Source organism: Hyperolius riggenbachi, chromosome 5, assembly GCF_040937935.1.
Source record: "Hyperolius riggenbachi isolate aHypRig1 chromosome 5, aHypRig1.pri, whole genome shotgun sequence".
In the NCBI taxonomy this organism is placed as follows: domain Eukaryota; kingdom Metazoa; phylum Chordata; class Amphibia; order Anura; family Hyperoliidae; genus Hyperolius; species Hyperolius riggenbachi.
In genome coordinates, this window is record NC_090650.1 from 166098120 (window position 1) to 166125619 (window position 27500).

At 42.7% G+C, this 27500-nt stretch overlaps 1 protein-coding gene across 1 annotated transcript in view; it reads left to right on the forward strand.

The window, feature by feature from the left end:
• The window catches only part of LOC137519343 (protein C-mannosyl-transferase DPY19L1-like), a 214938-nt gene that overhangs the window by 96599 nt on the left and 90839 nt on the right, over positions 1-27500 (forward strand). Inside the window, exon 4 of the mRNA XM_068238293.1 lies at positions 22639-22726. Coding sequence (XP_068094394.1) covers positions 22639-22726 — 88 coding nt within the window. The remainder of the gene's footprint in view (positions 1-22638; positions 22727-27500) is intronic.

The following is a 27500-nucleotide window of genomic DNA, read 5'->3' on the forward strand; positions in this document are numbered from 1 at the left end:
TATCTGACTTAGAAACTAGATTAAATAGACAGCAGAAGGGATGGAGGTGTGTGCAGGAATGAGGATCAGGTGTGAATGGCCAGGCATGGGCTGTGGGAGGCTGGGTCAGTCTACAGACATGCAAATTATGACTAATTAATTAAGCACACATTACAGCATAAGGCCTGGCACCAGGAAATGGTCACAATTGTGTATGCGTACCATAAAGCCAAAAGCAATGCAGGCAATAGTTGAACACAAGCAAGAGTTGTTTGATTGCAGAGTAATAAAGCCAGAGTCCCCATACCTGCCACAGTTAGTCAATTGGGGACCAAGGTGAAACATTTGTGGAAAGTGGGCGGGGCATGAAAACAGCCTATCAAATTTCAGCAGTTTGTTTTTAATGGGAAATGTTAACCACAGCCATTTTTACATACATACATTTCCACAGTTGGTCACTGGGTGACTGAAATTAATATTCAGCAAAGCAGGCGGAACCTACAGCAGCCAATCAAAATTCACCTATTGATATTCAAGGGGAATATTTTAACTGCAGCCTCCCTTATGCTGTTAATGGCAGAGGCGTCAAATCTGCTACAGTTGGTCATTGGGAGACCGGGGTTTCAAATTCAGAAAAGGGGGAAGGAGCCACAAACAGTCAATCACATTTGTTTGCTTTTAATGGAAATTTCAATTGCTTCCATTGATTCTAAAGCTCACAAACTTGGTCATTGAGGCCTTGTTCGCATTGCGTTTTGCGTCCGATAGTGTTTGCGTTAGGCTTTTTTTAAGCGTTTTTCTGAAGCGTTTTCTGTGCGGTGGGCGTTTTTTATGAAGCACTTTTTTGGCGTTGAACATAAAATGTTTGGTCCACTTAGTTTTGACCACCGTTTGGCACAGTTATGGAACCGACTACTTCGGAAAACATCTTTTCGGGTTCCAATTGGTCCAACTCAACACCTGCTGGTAACTTTAAGGTAAATATTGTCCTACATTATGCACATTATGTGTAATGTTGCAATTACCACACCACCATTGTGAGGATTTTTGCATCAGCATGAGACTTTAATTTTAAATGTGTACTAACTGTTGCCATGGCGTGCTGGTGTTTGTGACGCTAGTATTTCCAGAGGCATAACATTCTGTCAGCAGACAACCATGTACTGTGACATACTACAGCCATAACCCTCTAGATATGTAGAAATGTAATTTATTATTATTTATGATTTAGTATTTATATAGTACTGACATCTTCTGCAGCGCTGTACAAAATATATATATGTATATGTATAGTCTTGTCACTAACTGTCCCTCAAATGAGCTCACAATCTAGTCCCTACCATAGTCATATGTATATATTGTGTAGTGTATGTATTGTAGTCTAGGGCCAATTTCGGGGGAAGCCAATTAACCTATCTGTATGTTTCGTTTGGGGGGGTGTGTGGGTGAAAACTGGAGTGCCCGGAGGAAACCCACGCAGACACGGGGAGAACATACAAACTCCTTGCAGATGTTGACCTGGCTGGGATTTGAACCGGGTACCCAGCGATGCAAGGCGAGAGCGCTAACCACTACGCCACCATGCTGCCCATGTGTATGTTTATAGAATACATAGTACACTGCAATCATCACACAACTAATATGTGGTGGTGTATGCTACCATGAAGATAAATTACCAACAAAGTGTTAATCCTCACGCTTGAAGTTAATGCTGGTACTAAGAATACCAAAAAAAGATATATACACCAACTCCACTGCGCTCACAATCTTGTGAACTTTCCTTGTCAATCCCAATATATATAATCATGTGAACTGAGAGCAGTAATGAAGGAAACCCCACTTTTTTCGAAGGTCACCAAGAAGGTTTAATTTTTATTTCCGGTCCCTATAAAAGTATAAAACAGTTTTTATTTCCGGTCCCTATAAAAGCATAAATGGATTATATATAATATATATATATTTATATATTTTTTATATGAATCATTTATTTTTTCTAAAAAAGTGATCATCAATTTTTATATAAATAACTTTTTAATTCTAGATAAACCATGGAGAGATAGTCCCAAGGAAAAACTCCTGTAAAAATCCCGCTGATAACAGCAGCGGAGGGACGCTTTTGTTGCTAAGATATTCAGTTTGGTAACGCCTTCCGCGATTACCTGCGGCGAGGATACACATTTTTCGCCGCCCTCCTGAGCCTATGCGACCGCCCTACACTTGGTCGCTGGGCAACCAGATAGTATTTCCTATGCGTCCCTTGCGCCATTGCGTCATCTGATGAAGGCGTAGGACGCCGAAACGCGTAATGACGCAATAGGCGCAAGGCAGCTGCCGGAGTTTCCTTCCGCGTCCCTGTACCCGCTGGCGCTGGACTTCTTTGGGGTCCCCCTCACTACTGGCCACAGTGTGGATGAGTGGAGTTGGAGAGGACGAGGAGGAGCTGAGACTTACACGTAAAGTGTGATATTCGATTTTAAAAGTGATACGTTGTACGTTTTTATTCATTTACTTGTGCGTGAAGAGACTCATTAAAAGGTTAATGCACCAGAGAGCGCTCTTTGTTTCCCCTTCCATTTCTGTTTTTTACTGTGCATTTGCTTTAATCCCAGAGCAAGATAAGAGCTGCACTCTGGTGGGACCTTATATTGGGATTGACAAGGAAAGTTCACAAGATTGTGAGCGCAGTGGAGTTGGTGTATATATATCTTTTTCTGGTAAAGCGATTGGGATACCACTGCAGCACCTATCCAAGAACTTTGTTTTCAATGGAAGAGTCTGGTGAGACTCCCAAATGGGAGAAATTTAAAATGGACATCCATGAGCAATTGAAAATTATTAATGATAAAGTAATTGCAGAACCAAAGAGATTTTCCTATGGGAAATCCAGTGACAATGATTTAAGTGGTGATGCACCAATGAAACGAAAAATTGGCGATATGATAAAACTGTTTAGAGAATTGGAAGATGCCAGAAATTATGAATGTACACAGTGGTTAGATTCTGCATTTGTGCAAGAATATATAGAATTTCGTATTTCTCCCAGAGGTTTACGTAGTAAAAAAGGGTGTGACTTCCTTGAAAGTGATTTGCAGAAATTGTGGCAGAAGGCAGCAGAATATTGTACCACCACGTGGATGAAAATCGTGGTGGTGCAAAGAGAAAGAAACCTTAAAAAAGCCCGTGCCATCAGATAATTTAAGAGTGTTAGGTCTAGAGGTGATTTCTAAAGATATGAATAAAGGGTTAAGATATAAGAAGCTATGTGAACGAGAATCCTTTTGGATCTTCAAGCTAAACTCTTTAACCCCAGTGGGTTTTGAATGAGGCACTGGAAGTTGCCACATATATTTAATAAGCCTCCCTTCTTGTTGGTAATTAGAGAGTTGGTATTTACCATCAGACCACCCTTTTTCCTTTCCTTCCCCCTATCCCTTTGCCACTAGCCACTCCTCACACCCTCTCCTCTCTCTTCCCTGGTTGTTGTTTTTTTTTTTTTCCCTCAAGCTCTTGGACATGACAACATAATGTTGCTCTTATGTTCAATTGCAACTGTTTCAGACTGTATGGTAACTATACATTAACACATTTGGTATAGTCCTCTCTTTATACTAATAATCATGTGAACTGAGAGCAGTAATGAAGGAAACCCCACACTTTTTTCGAAGGTCACCAAGTGGGTTTAATTTTTATTTCCGGTCCCTATAAAAGTATAAATGGATTTAGTGATGGATCTTGGGATTCAGGAAATGTATAGATTATAGAGTTCTGTATAGATTATTTAATATGCCACATGATACATATATAAGATACAGATCGATTTTTCAGATTGTGCCATTATACACATTTTTCATGTATATATATATATATACATGAGGCAGCACGGTGGCGTAGTGGTTAGCTCTCTCGCCTTGCAGCGCTGGGTCCCAGGTTCGAATCCCAGCCAGGGCACTATCTGCAAAGAGTTTGTATGTTCTCTCCGTGTCTGCGTGGGTTTCCTCCGGGCACTCCGGTTTCCTCCCACATTCCAAAAACATACGGATAAGTTAATTGGCTCCCCCTAAAATTGGCCCTAGACTACAGTACTTACACTTCATAATATATAGACATATGGCAAAGGTAGGGATTAGATTGTGAGCTCCTTTGAGGGACAGTTAGTGAAAAGATATATATATACATTGTACAGCGCTGCGTAATATGTCGGCGCTATATAAATACTAAATAATAATAATAATAATAATAATAATAATATATATATTTTATATGAATTATTATTTATTTTTTCTAAAAAAGTGATCATCAATTTTTATATAAATAACTTTTTAATTCTAGATAAACCATGGAGAGATAGTCCCAAGGAAAAACTCCTGTAAAAATCCCGCTGATGATAACCGCAGCGGAGGGACGCTTTTGTTGCTAAGATATTCAGTTTGGTAACGCCTTCCGCGGTTACCTGCGGCGAGGATACACATTTTTCGCCGCCCTCCTGAGCCTATGCGACCGCCCTACACTTGGTCGCTGGGCAACCAGATAGTATTTCCTATGCGTCCCTTGCGCCATTGCGTCATCTGATGAAGGCGTATAGGCAATAGGCGCAAGGCAGCTGCCGGAGTTTCCTTCCGCGTCCCTGTACCCGCTGACGCTGGACTTCTTTGGGGTCCCCCTCACTACTGGCCACAGTGTGGATGCGTGCTGAGTGGAGTTGGAGAGGACGAGGAGGAGCTGAGACTTGCACGTAAAGTGTGATATGCGATTTTAAAAGTGATACGTTGTACGTTTTTATTCATTTACTTGTGCGTGAAGAGACTCATTAAAAGGTTAACCACCTTACCCCCGCCCGTACGGATTTCTCCTTTTTCCATCCTTTAACCCCCAGGGACGGAGAAATCCGTACTTTGCGCACTACCGCCGCTGCCCGCGCTCCCGCTCGTAAACACGCCGCCCGCCGCTAGTAAACACGCCGCTCGCCCAGAGATCAACGAACGGGAAAATCCATTCCCGTTCGTTGATCTAAGCCCCGCAATGATCCGCTGCCGCTCGGCTGAGCAGCGCGATCATTGTGAGCAATAACAAACTCCCAGCCTCTTTCTACTTTCTGCAAGCGTCCGGAAGGTTGTCATCTTGTGGCCAAATAGTAAAACTACACCCTAAGCATTTTTTACACACAAATAAACTAGTTTTACACAAAAAATTAACTCCTTACCTCCCACACTCCCCAATTTTTTTTTTTTGTAATTAAAAAAAAATAAAAGATTTATAATTTAAAAAAAATACAAAAATAGTTACCTTATGGACTGAACTTTTTAAATATTTATGTCAAGAGGGTATAACACTGTTTACTTTATAAACTATGGGCTTGTAATTAGGGATGGAAGCAAAACTGAAAAAAATGCACCTTTATTTCCAATTAAAATATTGGCGGCAAACATTGTGATAGGGACATAATTTAAACTGTTTTATAACCGGGATAAATAGGCATATACATTTAATGGGTTTTAATTACAGTAGCATGCATTATTTAAAAACTATAAAGGCCAAAAACTGAAAAATATTTTTTTTTCCCACATTTTTTCCTATTTTCCCATTAAAACACATTTAGAATAAAATTATTCTTGGCATAATGTCCCACCTAAAGAAAGCCTAATTGGTGGCGAAAAAAACAAGATATAGTTCATTTCATTGCGATAAGTAATGATAAAATTATAGACGAATGAATGGAAGGAGCGCTGAAAGGTGAAAATTGCTCTGGTGGTCAGGGGGTAAAACCCGTCAGTTGGGAAGTGGTTAATGCACCAGAGAGCGCTCGTTGTTTCCCCTTCCACTAAGAATACCAAAGTTACCGTACATAAACTCAACAAGTAGTTTCATCAGGTTCTTTTCACACTCAGCCACATTAATGCATGTAGGCCTCACCAATGTAAAAGGACAACTGGAGTGAGAAATATATGGAGGCTGCCATATTTAGTCCTTTTATACAATACCAGTTGCCTGGCAGTCCTGCTGGGCTGTTATGATGTAGTAGTGTCTGAATAATGTCAGAAACATCGGTTTTGCGGCATGCTTGTTCAGGGGCTATGGGCAAAAGTATTAGAGGCAGAGGATTAGCAGGATAGCCAGGCAACGGTTATTGCTTAAAAGGCAATAAATATGGCTGCCTCCATATCTCTGTCGCTGCAGTTGGCCTTTCACTTTTATCTTTTTGTGCGCTTCAATGGATTTAAAAACTGTGTGAAACCTTACTTAGAAACAGATTTTATGGTTACCATTATGTGGTTATTTTAAGTAAACAACCTTGGAAATGTGTTTTTTGCCTAAATAAAAGTGTTCATAAACACAAACAATATTAACCCTTATATCATAAGGCTTCTGTAATGTCACTGTGCCTTTAAAATTCAGGCGTAAACAGCAACTGTGATATGCTTTGTGGGCCACTTGAGAAAGAGCTTGTCTTTGAGCTTGTTCCCCCACTTGGTTGTATGCTCAGGTTGGTAAAGACAGGCGGTTCAGAGGTCTTGTCTATTGGGCTAGGAGCTCTTTGGCTTCTTGGTTGTGGCATTTGTCCATAGTATTAGCTTTGGAGGCTATGAGGAGGGGGCTGGATTGGTGGCAATTAATCATTTTGGTGTTCAAAGAGATGATTACTGTAATAGGTTTGCCAAACTAGGGGTCTATATGCATCCTGATGTGATGGCATACGCAGGTAGTATGGGTCTGGGGGAGGAGGAGCTGTATCTTGCCTTTTAAATCTTTCAATAGTCTCAATGATACTACGCTGAAGAGCTAAATGGTTCGCTTCTAGTACTGTGCGTAAAGTAGGTAGTAAGCTCATAATGAACAGTACCCATGGCTCTTTCAAGACCCCTAGGTCTCTATCCCTTTTTTCCATGTGAGAAACTGCCTTCTCAATGAAAGTCACCATCTGTTGGTCATATTCGGCCCTTGATGAACCTCTACCTGCTTTTCTTGGATAGCTATTGCCTCTGCGTCAGTATGACTCATTACGGTGAGATGACGGGCTAAACCACAAATGCAGCAGCCGAAGGTTCCTGCTCTGTTGATTGGTCTGTAATGTCTGCCTCACCCGGTGTTGTGTATTTTCATCATGAGGTAGACTATCTTCAATACTGTGGTTGGGAACAAAAAATGTATATAAGCCATATGTATAGTAATTTACAACAAGCCTGGAGCAATTATGAAGTACAGTATAATTTACATGGTGTGCACCTTTCATTCATAGATGTAAGATTTATAATGTAATGTTATTACATTCAATTTATACACACGTCTGTGTCACATAATTCAAATATGTCTGAATTTCCAAACATGTTTGGTGTGAAAGAACAATGTTTTGGAAGTAGTGCTTGTGAATGAAAAGCATGCACCATGTATTCTCGTACAGCAAAATGAACACCCAGATATGGTTCGTTATCATTCTATGCAGTGTACTCATGAGACGACATTACATGTACATTGGAAAATAAGTTCTTATACTTACATTCCTGTATCAGTATGTGGTTTGAGAAACAACATGTCTGTAAACTTTTATATTTTTTCCGGTTTCTGGCAGCAGCACCACTTCGTTCCTCACTTCTCTGCTTCTCAAGCTCTTTCTTGTAATTGTCACTAACTGATTTCCACCTTTTCAGATTTCTGGCGACATGACAAAGTTATGCTGCTTTGCATTATGAGTTCTGCCTGGGCAAGTCTACCATCCAGAATATTGTGCTGGATACCGGTCAGAGCATCTGGAGTGAGCTTCCGCTGGAATTTATGCCTTGTCCTGACCGTGCCAAGTGGGAAAAGAGCATTGCCTTATTTTGGGAGCTACACAATTTCCCTAATTGTCTTGGGGCTGTGGACGGCAATCATGCGAGGATGGTCATGCCTGCCTTGTGGGGATCACAGTACTATAATTATAGGAAAAAAAAATTCAATAGTCCTGATGGCTGTAGTGGATCTGAATACAAGTTTGATTATATAGACGTTGGGGCCAACCCAGTGACTCTGCGGTGTTTCGCCACAGCCGCTTTGGCATGCGACTGCAACTGGGCCAACTCAACATTCCAGGACCATGGCCTTGGCCCAACACCACCTCCCCTCCTTATCCCTGCACCTTTATTGGGGATGAGGCCTTTGCCCTTTCCCCGAATGTGATGAGGCCTTTCTCCAGAAGAAGCTCCGCTACAGACAGACAAATGTTTAATGCCCGCCTCAGCTCAGCCAGGAATGCGCCTTTGGCATTCTCGCCAACAAGTGGCGCATATACCACACGGCTATACAGATGCTGCCTGGAAATGCTGTGACAGTGGTGAAGAAGGCCACATGCATTCTCCACAATTTAGTCAGGATCATGGAAGCCCATATTGTGCAGGAGGAGGCTATTCCACCTGCTTTGCACTCCTTGCCAGGGTGTATGCTGAGGGGCAACAACACTGCTCTGAGCATCAGAGAGCAAATGGCTCCGTACTTCATGAGGCCAGAGGGTTCAAACCAGCAATAATTGTATTTTTATGGCCTTTCCATAGGTTTCCAAGGTTGCCTGCTAGTTAACTTTGCTTCCTCTTTAAGAAATAAATGTGTTTGCTTTGATTTTTCAAAATATTCTATTTTTCTGTGGCACTAAAGTAGTGGGCAGCACGGTGGCGTAGTGGTTAGCTCTCTCGCCTTGCAGCGCTGGGTCCCTGGTTTCAATCCCAGCCAGGGCACTATCTGCAAAGAGTTTGAATGTTCTCTCTGTGTCTGCGTGGGTTTCCTCCAGGCACTCCGGTTTCCTCCTACATTCCAAAAACATACAGATAAGTTAATTGGCTTCCTCTAAAATTGGCCCTATACTAGAGTACTTACACTTCATAATATAGACATATGGCAATGGTAGGGATTAGATTGTGAGCTCCTTTGAGGGACAGTTAGTGACAAGATATATATATACACACTGTACAGTGCTGCATAATATGTCGGCGCTATATAAATATTAACTAATAATAATAATATTTATATATGCTTGGGTACAAACTACTGCCATTGCTAAGTTTTTAACATTGCATTAATAACATGCACTAAATAAACACATATTCACAGTACACATTATGCCATTCAATCATGGGCAGTGTCAGCATTCTATGCTACTTACATCTTTCTGCCTTTTCTCTGTCAGATAATTCAGTCTAAACTTCTTCTAGAAACTCTCCTGCAATAGCAGCCCACAACGCATCAGTTTTGCTGGTCTCTTTGTAACCTGGATACCTCTTGTCATAGAATTCTGGGTGCTCCTGCACCTTGATGAGGTCTTCAGGGTTAAACCACTTTGTCCTGGCCATGCTGCCGGTTTTCTGTCGCAATCTCCTTTCAAACAAACAGGAAGCAACATCTAACCTGGGAACACTTCAGATTTAAATACTCTGGGGAAAAAAAAAAACGCTCCAAAAACCGCGGAGAAAAGCGTTTTGCAAAGCATTTTGCGCTTTTCCTATATCTCCCTTTATAGGAAAAACGCCCCAAAATAGGCTCATGCACCGCTTTTTAAACCTGACAGCGCACGGAACGCTTAAGTGTGAACTACACCATAGCACAACATGGTGTAGCCGCTTTCTCTGCAATTTGGAAAAATCGCCCGCGCTTAAATTTTTAAAAAAAATGCATCTAATGTGTGCAAAGCCTGAGTGACTGTGCCACGGTTACAAAATGTGGGTAAAGCCAACAACTACAATTGTAATTATGAAAATGTAACTGCAGCCATTCTTATACTATTATTGTCAGGATTCTCAAACTTGGCACAGTTGGTCACCGGGTGACTCCCATTACTATTAAATAAACTGGGTGGCACCTACAACTGCCAATCAAAATTCATTGATTTTCAAGGGGAATATTTCAGTTGCTCCCAATAATACACTGTTAACATCAGAGCCCTCAAACCTGGTAGAGGCGGTCACTGGGTGACTAAGGTTCATATTTTGAAAAGTGGGCAAAGACACAAACAGCCAATCACATTTGTTTGATTTTAATGGGAAAATTTCAACTGCTTCCATTCCCACATTATTAATGCCAAAAACCCCAAAGCTCACAAACTTGGTCATTGAGTGACTGTGTTAAGGTTAGAAAAAGTGGCCCGGAACCAACAATAATCAAATACATACACGGGCAACGCCGGGTCTTCAACTAGCAGATAATAAGCATAAAACCAAATGCTGTTACTCATAACATAATTAAAAACCGAGCGCCTTCAGATAATAATAATTATTACTAATAAAACCGTTACAGAGACACAGGAGCAAAAAAAAATAAAAAATGATCTAATGAATTGGTTGTATAGTATGGATAATTACTAGAACATTAGTAGCAAAGAAAATATTCTCATATTTTTTGCTTGTTATATATATATATATATATATATATATATATATATATATATATATATATATATATATATATATTTTTTTTTTTTAACATTGCATCATTCTCTAATCTTTGCTGTTTACACACTACTCAGCATTCTAAATGAATTTACAGAGCAGGCTAGTGAACTTTTGACCTGTCCTCTGCAGAGAAAAAGAAAACACAATGACTGACAGTTGAGATAAGCTTCAGAAGACAGAGCTCTCTGCGACTTTGAAAGTTGTGGAGCTCAGGGGCTTTTTTGCATAGATAACTGGAGTTTCTTAACCCTTCCTGTACTGGAAACAATATTAAACTTGTGTTTCTGCTCCTAATGTTTTATTTCTTAGCTGTACTACACATACAAATCATTTATATCTGTAAGGAAACGCGGAAAAGCCGCCGCAAGGGCTCAGAGTGAGGCGGCTGTTTCTGCGTCCAACATGGCGGCACAACGTGGAGAAACTGCCGCATGGGCAGAGTGGTGGAGTCCGCGTTGGAGGCGGCAGATGGCAGAGTTGCGGACAATGCAGCCGGACGCGGGGAAACCGCCGCTCCCTTAGAGAGCGGGGCGGCGGTCCCCGTGCTTGAATCAAGAATCTCATTGCAAGACATGTTTGGTGTGGCTGGGACTGCTAGTCCACACAGATTCAGAAGGACGCGCACGCGCGCGCGCGCTCAGAGGCAGAGCTTATATGACAGTCAGAAAAGGGTCAGCTGACCAGGCCGGTCAGCTGACATTTTCACCACTTGCCATTGGTCCAGCACTTAGGGAGGCGCTGGAGAGTACCTTACTATATATACTGGGTGCTGGGCATTCTCTGGTTGTCTGCCGTTGCGATCACAACGTGGTAGCACTCAGACCTTGTCTGTATCTGTGTTCTAGCATAGTTTCCAAAGGTGTTGACATCAAGGCGTTCACACCTTAGCATTAGGAACATTGAATTGTATTATTTGTTATGACCTTCTGCCTGCCTGACTATTCCTCTGAACTCTGATCTTGTACCTTGCTATTTCTGATATCCTGTTGCCAAACTCTGCTCGTTCCTGGACTCTGTATTTGCCTCCTGATTCTGTACTGTGCTTCTCTGATACTCCGTTGCCAAACCCTGTCTGTCTTTTGGATTCCGTATCTGCCTCCTGAATCTGTACCTTATCTGTCTGTGTGTTAACGACCTGGCTTGCCGACCTCGAGAACTGGCCTTACTGTTAGAGGCAGTTCCCAGACCTGTTAGTGACACCCTCCCTCTCGGGTGTCAGTCACGCTCTGACCTTCCTACCCTCAGCCTAGCTCCTCCCTCCTGGAGAGTCTAGGCCATAGGAAAGAACATACTTCTGGCGAAGTACTCAAAGTATATGGTTGCATCTAAACACTCACTTGTTCTCCCTGGTGTCCAGAGGTTAGTAGATATATCTGATTATCGGTGATACTGCAGATCACCAATAATCGGGTATATTCTGTATTCCCGGTGAGACTGCAGTTCACCGGTAATCAGATCCTCTCTGTGTTACACCGATCGTTACAATATCATCATTTTTTTCCACTTCAGTGTCTCTTTAATGTTGAGATCCATGTTTGTCTGCAGGTTTAGGCTTGATTCACTAAGCTGCGCTGCTACAGCTTAGTGCGAGCAGAGAGTGTTATAATGGCTTGTGCATGCTATGCAGCCAGTGAAATTACGCTGTACTTAGATATTGTACAGGGTGCTTCGTTTCTCTTAACGAGCGTTTTACTGAACCTGTCCGGTGGGTCTTGTAGCTTTAAAGTATGAAGATTCCTACTCTTTCATTGGCCCTGTAGGCTGTCACCTGTTTTCCAATGCCCCTTTTGCATATATGCACTCCCAGACTCCTCCTAACACCATCAGGGCAATTCCAAAGTGTAAGTTAAAAAAATAAATAAACACAACATATGTAAAACTGATGCCCTCAAATGGGTAACTGATACAGCAGATCTATTTTTCAGGGACAGCAGATGCATACATTGTGGCTGTGGTGTAGCATGAACCCAGCCTAAGCAAGAATTATAGGCAACATTCAAAGCTATATTAAAGGGACACTTAAGTCAAACAAAAAAAATGAGTTTTACTCACCTGGGGCTACCAATAGCCCCCTGCAGCTGTCTGGTGCCCTCCCCGTCTCCCTCCGATCCTCCTGGCCCCGCCGGCAGCCACTTCCTGTTTCGGTGACAGGAGCTGACAGGCTGGGGACGCGAGTGATTCTTCGCGTTCCTGCCCACAATAGCGCCATCTATGCTGCCATAGCATATATCATATACCATATAGCAGCATAGAGGGTGCTAATGTGTCTGGGAACGCGAAGAATCACTCGCGTCCCCAGCCTGTCAGCTCCTGTCACCAAAACAGGAAGTGGCTGCCGGCGGGGCCAGGAGGATCGGAGGGAGACGGCGAGGGTACCGGACAGCTGCAGGGGGCTATTGGAAGCCCTAGGTGAGTAAAACTAATTTTTTTTTGTTTGACTTAAGTGTCCCTTTAATGATGTGTAATAAAGTCATTACTAATATTTTTAGAAATTAGGTTATTACTGATGTGCAGCTTGGTAACGTTAAGTTTGATAACTAACTTGAAGTTTTGAATCAGGATGATACCATTTAGTCACGCAAAAAAGAAACAATTTTATCCTGCGCTGTCTATCTAAAAAAGGGGGAGGGGTGGGGCTTATTATATTGAAGATTTTGAAGGGGATGTCCCTTTGTTAATACACTGCAAGGCTGCTCCCTGCACGGTGGTTCCAGAAACTGAAGAAAGTGAAATGGGAAATAGAAGCGTTAAAAAATTCATTAAAAAAACAAATTTTATTTAAAAAAAACAATACATATTGCACTTACATGCTAGTTTCTTTTTGCGTGTACAGTATGTGGCCTGCCACCAATCAATCCTCCAAGCCGCGGTCTGGCAAGGACCAGGGGCCGCTCTGTACAAACTCTGTGATGTTCCTGAGAGAAGTGGGTATGACCGCCCCATGTATGTGCCGCTATGTCACTACCGGTTTCAGCGTTTGCCATGCCTTCATCAGGTGACTTAGAGGCAGGGCGGCACTATGTAGAGAAGCTGCGTCACGCGGCTACACTATACGGTAGGCAGGGATGTCCGCGCTGGTATAATTTTATGCACGATATTGCTGGATACTGATTGGGCGGCTACATACACCGCCAGCGCATACTATGAAATACAATGAATACAATAAATACATCTTATGATACAACATGATAAAACCATTAATAAAAATATAAATACAAAGATTGCGCAAATTCATGACATTTAATGTAGCAATCACTGCATGATTATTTAAGATGTATGTGATGCACATCTAAATACTAAATTATGAATTTCAGTTAAACCGCCCTCCCCCATTTTTAATTTAATATGATATATACACATCTACAGTGGTGTGAAAAACTATTTGCCCCCTTCCTGATTTCTTATTCTTTTGCATGTTTGTCACACTTAAATGTTTCTGCTCATCAAAAACCGTTAACTGTTAGTCAAAGATAACATCATTGAACACAGAATGCAGTTTTAAATGACGGATTTTATTATTTAGTGAGAAAAAAAAACTCCAAATCTACATGGCCCTGTGTGAAAAAGTGATTGCCCCCCTTGTTAAAAAATAACTTAACTGTGGTTTATCACACCTGAGTTCAATTTCTGTAGTCACCCCCAGGCCTGATTACTGCCACACCTGTTTCAATCAAGAAATCACTTAAATAGGCGCTATCTGACACAGAGAAGTAGACCAAAAGCACCTCAAAAGCTAGACATCATGCCAAGATCCAAAGAAACTCAGGAACAAATAAGAACAAAAGTAATTGAGATCTATCAGTCTTGTAAAGGTTATAAAGCCATTTCTTAAGCTTTGGGACTTCAGCGAACCACAGTGAGAGCCATTATCCACAAATGGCAAAACATGGAACAGTGATGAACCTTCCCAGGAGTGGCCGGCCGACCAAAATTACCCCAAGAGCGCAGAGAAAACTCATCCGAGAGGCCACAAAAGACCCCAGGACAACATCTAAAGAACTGGAGGCCTCACTTGCCTCTATTAAGGTCAGTGTTCACGACTCCACCATAAGAAAGAGACTGGGCAAAAACGGTCTGCATGGCAGATATCCAAGGCGCAAACCACTTTTAAGCAAAAAGAACATTAAGGCTCATCTCAATTTTGCTAAAAAACATCTCAATGATTGCCAAGACTTTTGGGAAAATACCTTGTGGATCGACGAGACAAAAGTTGAACTTTTTGGAAGGTGCGTGTCCCGTTACATCTGGCGTAGAAGTAACACAGCATTTCAGCAAAAGAACATCATACCAACAGTAAAATATGGTGGTGGTAGTGTAATGGTCTGGAGATTTTTTGCTGCTTCAGGACCTGGAAGGCTTGCTGTGATAGATGGAACCATGAATTCTACTGTCTACCAAAAAATCCTGAAGGATAATGTCCGGCCATCTGTTCGTCAACTCAAGCTGAAGCGATCTTGGGTGCTGCAGCAGGACAATGACCCACAACACACCATCAAATCCACCTCTGAATGGCTGAAGAAAAACAAAATGAAGACTTTGGAGTGGCCTAGTCAAAGTCCTGACCTGAATCCTATTGAGATGTTGTGGCATGACCTTAAAAAGGCGGTTCATGCTAGAAAACCCTCAAATAAAGCTGAATTACAACAATTCTGCAAAGATGAGTGGGCCAAAATTCCTCCAGAGCGCTGTAAAAGACTTGTTGCAAGTTATCGCAAACGCTAGATTGCAGTTATTGCTGCTAAGGATGGCCCAACCAGTTATTAGGTTCAGGGGGCAATTTCTTTTTTTCACACAGGGCCATGTAGGTTTTGAGTATTTTTCTCACTAAATCATAAAAACCATCATTTAAAACTGCATTTTGTGTTCAATTATGTTATCTTTGACTAATAGTTAACGGTTTTTGATGAGCAGAAACATTTAAGTGTGACAAACATGCAAAAGAATAAGAAATCAGAAAGGGGGCAAATCGTTTTTCACACCACTGTATCTAAATAAGGATGGATTTGTTCTTAGTATTAAACAAGGTTTTAATTGAGGAATCCACAATTTAAGTGGAATTATATTAATGGTAGAATCTCACAATTTATTTTTGATGTCTTTGTTCAATAGAATTTATCATGTTGTATCATAAGATGTATTTATTGTATTCATTGTATTTCATAGTATGCACTGGTGGTGTTTGTAGCCACCCAATCAGTATCCAGCAATATCGTGCATAAAATTATCCCAGCGCGGACATCCCCGCCTACCATATAGTGTAGCCGCGTGACGCAGATTCTCTACAAAATAGTGCCGCCCTGCCTCTACGTCACCTGATGAAGGCGTGGCAAATGCCAAAACCAGTAGTGACGTAGCAGCACATACTTTATGCGGTCATGCCCCCCTTCTTCTCTCGCTTCCCGCAGGAACCTCACAGTTTGTACAGAGTGGCCCCGGGTCCTGGCCAGACTGCGGCTTGGAGGATTGATCGGTGGCAGGCCACATACACGCAATTTCTAAAGGAACTACCATGTAAGTCCAATATGTATTGCATTTTTAAATTAAAAAATCTTTTAATGCACTATTGGAGCACTTCTATTTCCCCTTTCACTTTGATGCCATTCATTGGTTAACTTAGAAGAAATCCTGCACTAAGCAATTATAAGGAGTGCAATAAAAATTGTAAAAAAGAAATTAGGCAGGCAAAGATTGAAGCTGAAAAACAAATCGCTAGGGATATCAAATCTAACCCAAAAAAAGTTTTACAAGTACATCAAATCTAAAAAAAGAAAGGTTGACTGTATAGGACTCCTAAAGGATGAGGGTGGGAACTCAATGGTGGATGACCAAGGTAAGGCAGAGTTATTAAATGCTTTCTTTGCTTCTGTCTTCACAAATAAACAGCACTGTTGAAAATTAGAGGCAGAAGAGTCTCAATCTTCTAACTGTAATATTAAATACTTAACGCAGGAAGAAGTGAAGGCAAGACTACATAAATTAAAAATAGACAAGGCACCTGGCCCGGATGGCATGCATCCTCTGGTCCTAAGGGAATTAAGTTCAGTTATAGATAAACCCCTTTATCTTATCTTTTGTGACTCTCTTTCGACTGGTAGAGTCCCAGTGGATTGGCATACAGCCCACGTTTTCCCATTATTTAAGAAGGGCAAAAAAATCAGGTCCAGGAAATTATAGACCTGTAAGCTTAACATCAGTTGTATGCAAACTATTTGAGGGGTTACTAAGAGATACTATACATGACTTCATACTAGAAAATCTTATTTCTCAGCATCAACCTGGGTTTACTAAAGACAGGTCCTGTTTGACTAACATGCTCAGCTTTTATGAGGTAGTGAATGCTAATATGGATATTGGGAATGCTGTAGATGTGATATACTTGGACTTTGCAAAGGCCTTCGACACTGTTCCCCACAAAAGTCTGGTGCAAAAGTTAAGGCTGCAAGGACTGGGGAAGAGTCTGTGTGCATGGATAGGAAACTGGCTAATGGACAGAAAACAAAGAGTTGTGGTCAATGGATCGTACTCAAAATGGGAGACTGTTAGCAGTGGGGTACCACAGGGGTCTGTTCTGGGTCCAGTGCTCTTCAATTTATTTATTAATGACCTAGTAGATGCAGTAGTGAGCAATGTTGCTATTTTTGCAGATACAAAATTGTGCAGAATCATCAACTCTCAGGAAGATAGTGTCATATTGCAACAGGATCTGGATAGGATGGCTATATGGGCACATACATGGCAGATGAAATTCAATGTTGAAAAATGTAAAGTCATGCATTTTGGACGTACTAATGGTCTAGCACCGCACAAAATAAATGGGATACAGTTGGGGACATCAAACTTGGAGAAGGACTTAGGAGTACTCATCGACAACAAGTTAAATAATCGTACTCAATGCCAATCAGCTGCAGCTGCAGCTAACAAAATTTTGGGATGCATTAAAAGGGAAATAAAAACGCGAGATGCTTGCATAATATTGCCCCTGTTTAACTCTCTAGTAAGGCCACATCTGGAATATGGAATTCAGTTCTGGGCACCACATTACAAAAAATATATTGCAGTTTTAGAGCAGGTGCAGAGACGAGCAACAAAATTGATACGTGGGATGGAAGGTCTCACTTACCAAGAAAGGTTAGATAAACTGGGTTTATTTAGTCTAGAGAAAAGACGCCTTAGAGGGGATCTAATTAACATGTATAAATACATCAGAGGGCAATATAATGGCTTGGCGGATGAGCTTTTTGTCCCTAGGCTTTCTCAAAGGACTAGAGGACATGATCTGCGCATGGAGGAAAAACGTTTTAGCCATTTATTTAGGAAAGGGTTCTTTATAGTAAGAGTGATTAAGATGTGGAATGCATTGCCACAGGAAGTCGTTATGGCAAACTCTATACCTGCATTTAAAGGGGGCTTAGATGCTTTCCTTGCGTTGAAAGACATCCATGGCTACAATTACTAGGTAATGCCTAATGATGTTGATCCAGGGATTTTATCTGATTGCCATCTGGAGTCGGGAAGGAATGTTTCCCTTTAGGGGCTAATTGTACCATGCCTTTAAGGGTTTTTTTCGCCTTCCTCTGGATCAACAGAGATATGTGAGGGAGCAGGCTGGTGTTGTACTTTGTTCTCTGGTTGAACTCGATGGACGTATGTCTTTTTTCAACCAAAATAACTATGTAACTATGCAGTAAGCTTTCTGCTATGTAGCCTTCATCAGACTGATTCCTGTATACTGACAAAATTTAGAACACAGCTTATATACACTGGACATTGTAAAAGGAGGTACATTGTTCTGCAATAAATGTCTTGGAATGCTTAAAAATGTCTTGTCTGCTTAATCACATTCTACAGACTCCATGTAATGAGACCTCGTAACTTGATCAGGCTACATACACTGTTTATTGTAGGCTAAAGCAAATTGTAGAATTTAAAGTGGATCTGAGATAAAGTTTTACTCATTGCATAATTGTGTTCCTTTAATATAGTTTATAGGGCATTCCTCAAGCCAAATACTTTTTTTTTGTTTTAATACTCTAATTCTCTATAAACTATACAAGCCTCGCCCACAGCGTCTCCAGAGAGCCTTGGCACTCTAAGCCTTAGTAGCAAGGGCTTATGGGAGCTCAGTCTGGGCAGGAGGAGGAGGAAAAGGGTACTAGCCAGAGATTTCAGAGGCAGAGGGGAGGAGGGGGGTAAAGTTTTCACAGGCTGAGGGCTGGAGATGCTATCAGTTTCCTGTGTGTAATGTGACAAACAGAACATGACTGCCCTCATTGTATCACAGGAATAAATAATCATAAACTGTTGAAGCTGTTTGCCGCTTAGTTTGCTTGTAAATGTGTTGAAAGGTTATTTTTATCAATTAGGTTAGCCCATTGTCATCAAACCAGCGGATAAATGAGGTGCGATAGTCACCATGAACACCAGTGACTACATCCAGGAGGCACAAAGACAGTTATCCAACAGTAAACACTATTCCAAATTACAGGAGAACCCCACAAAATGCTGCAGGGTGGCACTCAATAAGATGGTAAATAAATTGCCTGCAAAGATTCAACATGTAGAGACCCTTGTCCCTGGAAAGTCTAGAGCAGCTTGCTTTTACATGCTTTCCAAAATCCACAGAGGGAAACCCAGGCAGGCCCATAATTTCAGGGAGTGGAACTCTCACAGAGAACATCTCGTAGTGGTTGGAGAACATTTTGAAACCACTGGTCTGTAAAAGACCTGGCTACATACACTATATACTACCAAACTCTTGAACCAACTGGCAGCCATTGGACTCTTGCCTTAGGGCACCATTCTTGCAACAATGTGCGTGGAGTCTCTCTACACTAACATCCCCCATGATGATGGTATTGCGGCCGGTCGTAAACCTCTTCAGGGTCGGAACATGCCTATAGAGCCAATTGCTGGACTGATGAGATTCATTCTCACCCATAATTCTTTTACTTTTGTATAAGGCTTCTACTTAAAGCAGATGGTAGTGGCAATGAATTCACTATTTGCACCACAGTATGCAAATCTTTTCATGGCAAAAAATCGAAGAGGAATAACTCTATGTAAAACCCATGGCCTACTTCCATTTTATAGACTATATTTTAATCATCTCGTCTGCTAGTGAAGAGGATCTTCTCAAATTCCACGGGAACTTTAACCTTCCTGGCGGTAAGCCCAAGCTGAGCTCGGGCCATGCCGCCGGAAGGCACCGCTCAGGCCCCGCCGGGCCGATTTGCATAATTTTTTTTTTTTTTTTGCTACACGCAGCTAGCACTTTGCTAGCTGTGTGTGCAATGCGATCGCCGCCACTACCCGCCGATCCGCCGCTATTCGTCGCGCCGCGGGGGAAGCCCTCCAGGAGATCCCGTTGTTTGAATGGGCTAACCTAATTTTGCCTCCGGCGATCGGAGGGGCTGAGCGGCTATCATGTAGCAAGAACTTGTGTCGCTACATGAAATTTTTTTTTTAAATAGCTTTGCTGCCCCCTGGCGGATTTTGATAAACCGCCAGGAGGGTTAATGCCTTCCATCCCACAATCAAACTGAAACTAAGGTACTCTCACATGGAGATTAACTTTCTTGACACCACCATATAAATGAGTGGGACAACCTACAAATGTCTATGTACCGTAAACCATCAGACCATCCCCACATACCTCAGGTATGACAGTTTCCACTCCTCCAAGCACATAAAGAATTCCATAATTTACAGCCAAGCAATAAGGTACAGTCGGATGTGTTCTGACGGGTGACAGAGACAAACGCCTGGACTAACTGAAGGAAAACAAGGATACAATCCCCTAATGGCCGAGACCCAAATCAAGAAGGTTGACATCATCCCTTGGACTCAACTCCTGAAATATAAACAAGAACGGAAAGAGAGCCGTGTCCAACTGATGGTCACCTACAACCCACACCTGGAAGTCTTAAAGATTGCAAAAGATCATCCTATTTTACAAAAGGTTCAGAGACTGAGACAGATATTCCCTGAACCTCCCCTCCTGGCATATCCTCAGTCACCCAATCTTAAACAGATGATTGTCAGGAGTGCCTTGAATAGGCCAGAACAGAAGGGAACATTCCACTGCCGACAGAAAAGATGTGGGTCCTACAAATACATCCATTCCAACAACAACATACCCATACCAGGTACCAACAAAAGAAATACAAAGTACAAGGCACTTTTTCCTGTTATCCTTCTAATGTGGTACATATGATCATGTGTGCAAAATACCCTAAATTCATGTGGGTGAAACAAGACTAACTTTACCTGAGCGTATGAACCATCACAGGTACGAATAAGCTGATCTCCCGTTGCCCACACACTGCTCGCGAGGCCACAGTTTAAGTGATCTTATTATCACTGTATTAACCCACCGGCAGTCTGATTCTTTCTGGATTTTAGGTTGTAAAAGCGGTGCAATTTTTTTGCAGGCTTTTAGACCCTAAAACCAGGAAAAAAAAATCACACCACAGAGATCTGCAACAACCCCAGCACTTACCTCACTGGGATCCAGTGCTGCAGTTCTCCCTCTGTCCTCCAGGGTGATGCTGTCTGTCGTCATGACTACAAACTAATCTCACCCGAGGGCTGCAGAGACTTGGACATCAGGAAGGATAGTGGCTGCCGGCGTCTGGGAGGTGAGTGAAAACGCATGCTGTGCGCTATGCTCTGCACAGTCCTGATAAAGTAGTATAGTTACATCTGCACCGATGGATAACTGACGTGCCGGGATCACCCCTGGAGTCACAGGGATCGCATGTATCAGTTGAAAGGATCCGCACCGTCTAAAAAATAGGTATTTATTAAAGCTCTTGTGTGTACACTGTGTGTACTGGAACCATGCTGAGGAAGGATTATATCCGAAACGCTGTGCGTCAATGGTGATCCGGAGCGCACTTCAATTTTGCTTATGACATTTTAAAGAGCTTTAATAAATACCTATTTTTTAGACGGTGCGGATCCTTTCATCTGCACAGTCCTGATGGCGGCTACCACAAGTCACGCTCAGTTACTGCTCCTGGCTTTTTTTTTTTTTCGCCCACCCTGAGCCTGACTCGTGATAACTGCCAAGGAGGTTAATCTGTAGATCTAAATTGCACAACGAAAGACTGAGAGACCAAGTTTATACATTGGTTCAAAACTGTAAATGAAGTTTTAAATAATGGTTACTATTTCTTGTGCAGATTTAATGGGCTTTAAATTCAACTATTTTTTTTTTATTTTTTTATTTCTTGTGCCATAATTCCTTTTAAATTCTTGTTCTGGTTAGAAGGGTTTTACATTCTACAATTTGCTTTAGCCTATAACAAACTTTGTATGTAGCCTGACCAACTTATGTATTGAAAGAGTTACAATGTCTCCATCACATTGAGTCTGTGGAATGTGATGTTCAAGCAGACAAGTGGTCTTCTCTGTTTTTGTCATAAATTAGATAGGATCCCTGTCGGACCCTCTTAATGTTGTAATTAGGCATCCAATGACCTTTATTGCAGCACAATGCATCTCTTTTTCAATGTCCAGTGTTCTAAATTTAGTCTGTATACAGGAATCAGTCTTATGAAGGCTTCATAGCCAAAAGCTTACTGCTTTTCTTCTAAGTTAGCCAATAAACGGTATCATCCTGATACAAAACTTTTTGCTTTTACTAATGGCTAACACCGTACAACACTCTATAACTTAACCTAGAGAAGAAGGATCCGCAGACCAGACTTGGCTCAGTGAAAAAATGTCCGTTCTTTTATTAGAAAAATCCACATGACAAGAAATGGTGCAATAAAATCACAGGATCGACTAACGCGTGTCGGGCTTACAATCTGCCCTTAGTCATAGTCAAAGTGAACCTGTTAGTCGATCCTGTGATTTTATTGCACCATTTCTTGTCATGTGGATTTTTCTAATAAAAGAACGGACATTTTTTCACTGAGCCAAGTCTGGTCTGCGGATCCTTCTTCTCTAGTGTGTGTTCAAGGATTGGCTCTCTAGATCCTGCACCGACTGGTATGTGTTACAATGGGGGTAGAGCGTTCATGAACTTGTTTCTTACTCTATAACTTAAATTTCATATTGTGACTTCCACATCTTGGGTCTGTTGATATTTTCATGTTGTAATATTATGATTATATTTATTCTTTAGAAGCCAGCTTTTGAGTGCCTTCTAATTACAGATCAGAAAGTAATTCATTGTATTTAATAGTTGTTACCAATATTTAGTTATATTGTACAATAATCCTTTGTTTTGTTTTATCACTAGGGCTTATCTATCCACACTCTTTGAGAATGATCGCCATTTTTCTCACCTCTCAACACTGGAACGAGAAATGGCCTTCCGCACTGAAATGGTTAGTTTTTGGTTTTTTTAATGTGCAATTTTATTGATTCTTTTTAAACATTGGATTTATTTTGTTTTTGTCTTTATGGTCACTATGACATTATGTTTTGTCGTGTGAGATGAGAAACAATACAAGCTTGAATTTATTAAAGTGAGTATGTCATTGTAAAAAAAAAACAAAAAAAAACAAAACAAAAAAAACCCACCCCCCAACAAAACAGATATTTAACTAAAGAGAGGGAAGGCTCTAGGTATTAATGAGCCTGCCTGTTCCCCTCATGGTCTCCATGTTCCAGCACTGGATCCCTGGTTCAAATCTCCCACTGCGGGCGGCTATGTACTGCACATGTGCGAGGGCACAGTGACTTACGAATCCTCGAACAGCGACAGAGAGCAGTCAGACGTCAGACTCCTTTTAAGTGTCGTGCACATTAAAGTACATTTGAAGTGTATAGGCAGTGTTTTTTTTTTTGTTTGTTTTGTTTACCTTGGCACCCCTATGCCCTGCATACAGTAAATATAATGTAGCATATTTCTGCTAGCAAATGCCTCTAAATACCCTTTTTGTGGTCCCAAATCCCTATTATAGAACTTTAGCAAAACTCTCAGTACTTGGTCGATTTGTCCTAGATCCCCTCTAGTGCTCAAGGAACCAACCAATCTTTCTCCCTTTTTCCTCTTTAGCGCTATTTAAAAACATTAATAAGGGACATTAAATCAGTTGATTCATCACAAGCTTAGTAGTTGGAGAGAATACTTGTTAAGATGAGCAAGCACAAAGGGGTATATCTAGTAGTGTAGTAATTATTTTTTCATTGTTAAAAAGCTGTACAAGTGGGAATCTGGGTCAGACTGAGTGAATGGTACACATTTGTGAATCAAAAATTAATCTTAAAGTGGCCACTAACTGTCCAATTTTTAGCGAAAAATCGTTTGAGCGATCAGGAATTCTGATCGGACGAAAAATCGTTCACTACACAATCAACTAACCAATTATTGCTTCCTATCTATCACGACCAACAAGAAAATCCAAATTTTGGTGCGACAAAAATTAAATCGGACAATTGTTTTTATACTCGTTCATTATCGATTGTGCCCATCAACTGAGATTATTTACAACCAATCCCATTAATTTCTGATCGCTCTAACGATTTTTCGCTAGAAATTGGACCATTAGTGGCCAGCTTTAGACTATAACAAAACCATTTCTATTTGTATGCTGTTGGGTTTTAGCATCACTTTACAGCTGTTCTGTGAGTAAAGATACTTATAAGAGTAACTTATACGTAGGCTTTTAGGAGCATTGTAGCCGCTTACACACCCCAACGAGTTCTGGTTCACCATGAGCTTCTGGTTAGTCTTTTCCTCTGGGTGTTTCAAGTCCTACTTCATAGAGCCACATTTATCCATGCCATGCACTGATGAAGGCCAACCAGTCTGAAACAGACTGTATGCATGTTGGATTATTGTGGTTCTGTACAATTAACAGCTGACACATCATTGCATTCCAGCGGATCTGGAGGTGTGTTTAGCTTCTACGGACGACAATGGTTAATTTGCATATTTCAGCAGTGATGTACTGGGAGACATCTCAGAGCTAATTCCAACCTGAATTATCGCACATACTTTCTGTTTTAAGAAAGCAAACTTTTGCTTTCCATAGCATTTTAGTAAGGAGGCTTTTAGGACCATTGTAGCCCCTTACACACCCTAACGACTTATGGTTCACCATGTGCTTGCTAGTTAGTCTGTACTTATAAGAGTAAGTTACCATTTCAAAAAAACGTTTGTAATTAATTTCAAAACTAGGCCCACCAAAAATTGCGGAGTTGAGACCGTTGGGTTTTAATCCCTATAGGGCAGAAATCACAGTACATTCCTACAATTGAGGAATAAAGGGCTGCTTTTAAATGTCCAGAGTGGTAATGTAAAGCCCACTTGACACTGACAGACCAAACGCTGCGTTTACCGATATTGAGCGCTAACAGGTCTGTAAGGCCCTTAGGTGTGTGTGGTGCTGCATGTGCACTCAACTGAACAGACCAGCGTTGCGAAAAGTTTTACCAGACAGGCACAGTGCCAGGGATGCTCATCCGTATCTCGGGTAAACCCGGGTATCTGACCATTTCACCACTATTCTGTCGGATCCGGATTCCGGATACCTGGGCCAATATCCGGATAGCTCTATGCAGATATCTGGCCGCATAATCCGGATACCCGCGGATATCCGTTGGATATCCGGATCCGGGTAGAGTAACTAAGGAGATGATGTCATTCAGCCAATCAGAGGGCTCCCAGCAGAAGCCCTAGCAACCAATCAGAGGGGAACCTTGGCCAGTCCCTCCTGTATATAAGGAGGGGGCCATGATGAGAATCTCATCCTTGCTCGACTGCCATTGAGATAGTTTGTCCAGTGTGTTTGGCTGAAGCAAGTGCATCATCCCAGTGATAAACCCAGCGTTTTTACACACCAACACCTGCTGTATATAACAGTGTTGTATATTGTAGTTTAGCTAGTAGTGTTTTATATTGTTGTTAGTGTGTGTCAGTCTGTGCTGTCTGTGAGCTGTGACAGTCTCTGCTGCAGCCTGCAGCAGCTCTGCTAGTTAGGTGTCTGTGTCTTTGTGTGCTGTTTGTGCACTTAACCCAAGCATGCTATTGCCTTAGCTACACAGTTAGGAGGATTACTGTGTATATTGTGTAGTTATTCAGTACTGCAGTGCTAGTTGTGCTAGACTAGTACTGTCTGTGTGACTACTGCATTTCTGCTGTGCTGATCACTCGAATGTCAGTGTGACAGGCCATCCGTTACTAGTGTGCACACTGTCTTCTATTGTGCTCTGTGTCACCCCCCGATTTGAATAAAGTACCCCACATCCATCTGGTGACATCCTCAAACGTGCACTATGTCTGTTGGCACTGGCAGCCGGGGTAAGGCCATCAAAGGCAAGAAGAGAGGCAATATTGCTGGCACCGTCACTGCCAGCAGTTCTGCCACACTGCCCATTCAGCCGGTAGCCACTGGCCGTGGACGCACTGGGCACCAAGCTGAAAGGGGGAGTCGCGCTACAGAGGCGCAGCAGCGTGTAGCATAAATTTTTCAACAGGGAAGGCGGCGCAAATTGGAGGAGAAAGACGCCGAGCCTGTGATGAAGCTCTTAATGCTGAATGAGCAGGGCACCAGCAGCTCTACAACAGAGAGCTCCACCCCCATCGCCACTCCTGTTCGCAGGAGCAGTAGCAGCCGCCCAGCAGCAGTGCATGGGGACTCGCCGGTCATGTCGACCCCTAACGGGCAGCCTACCCTCAGTGAGTGCTGAGTTGTATAGTCCAGAGTCAGACCCCGCGAGCGCAATCAGGCCTGTTACCACTGAGGTTGAGGGGGATATTCTGGACAAAATGGGATATCTGGCTGAGTCACAGATGGTGACGGTGGTTGTTGGGGAGGAGTCCTACTCCTTGCCCGATGTGTCAGACTCAGCAGAAGAGGAGTTGGGGTGCGCAACATCCCAGCAGTTGTTTGTGGAGGGGGAGTCTGATGATTATGATGATGAGGTGAAGGACATAGACTACCAACCACAGGAGGGGCATGTTAGCTCCTCTGAGTCTGAGGAGGAGGATATGTCGGTGGGTCTGTCACGGAGGATGATGATCTCTGACATTGGCAGGAGCAGCAGTGACCAACAGCCTGCTGCTTCACCTTCTGCCGCTACCACCAGCCGCACCACTCAACCCCAGGCCCCAACCCCCGCAGGAACAAAAGTAACAACAGCAGGGCGTAAGGGGAAATTTTTATCACCCGTCTGGAATTATTTTCATCTGCCGTCACTTGAGAGCAAGTTTGTCACCTGTAAGGTGTGCCAGGTGAAGCTGAGCAGAGGTAGCACCCCCGCCAACTATGGCACCTCCAGCTTCATAAAACACCTGGCCGGTAAACCTCACATGGAGCATGAGGAGTTCAAGAGGCTGAAGGAAGCTGGCGCTGTCAGTGTTCCACCCAAAACCACCACCGGAACCCCCTTTTCCAATCCTACCGACACTGAGGCCTGTTCAGGCAGCCAGTCCTCAGTGCTCTCCTCTTCTCCCTCCTCGGCTTCCCGTGCAAGCCAGAAGCGACACCAGACCCTGCTGACCCTGCTCCCAGCAGCCGTCGGATCTGTCTGCTTAACGGCCTGCTTACACGGGCCATGTCCTCACAGCTCCTCCCGTACTCCTTTGTGTAGGAGGGGAGCGACATGCGTGCACTGTCCCCAGCCGGCACTATTTCTCACGAACGGCCAAGCCAGCACTACACCGCTTCGCAAAAGCCAATGTGGAACGTGGCCTTGATCATGCGGTGAGTAAGCGGGTTCATGTGACTATGGACTCGTGAAGTAGCCGGGTCGGGACAGGCCGCTATCTGTCCTTCACCGCACACTGGGTCAGTTTGGTGGAAGTGGGTGAGGAGGGGAAAGCAGCATCATCAAGCCAGTGGGTGGTGCCACCCCGCAGTAGGGTCAGGGGAATTGCATCAAGTTCCTCTGCTCCGGTTCCACCCTCCGGCACACCCGCCGCCGCCAAACGCCCCCGCCTCAGCAGCAGTGTAAAGGCCCGCCACTGCCAAGCGCTGCTGGAGATGGTCAGCCTGGGCAAGCAAAGCCTGACCGCAGAGCACGTCCTGGACAAACTCCAGGAGCAGGAGAGGCGTTGGCTGACCCCTAGAGGCCTCAGAGTCAGAGAGGTGGTGTCCGATAATGGGGCCAACCTTGTTGCTGCCATCCGCCGGGGAGACCTCACCCACATTC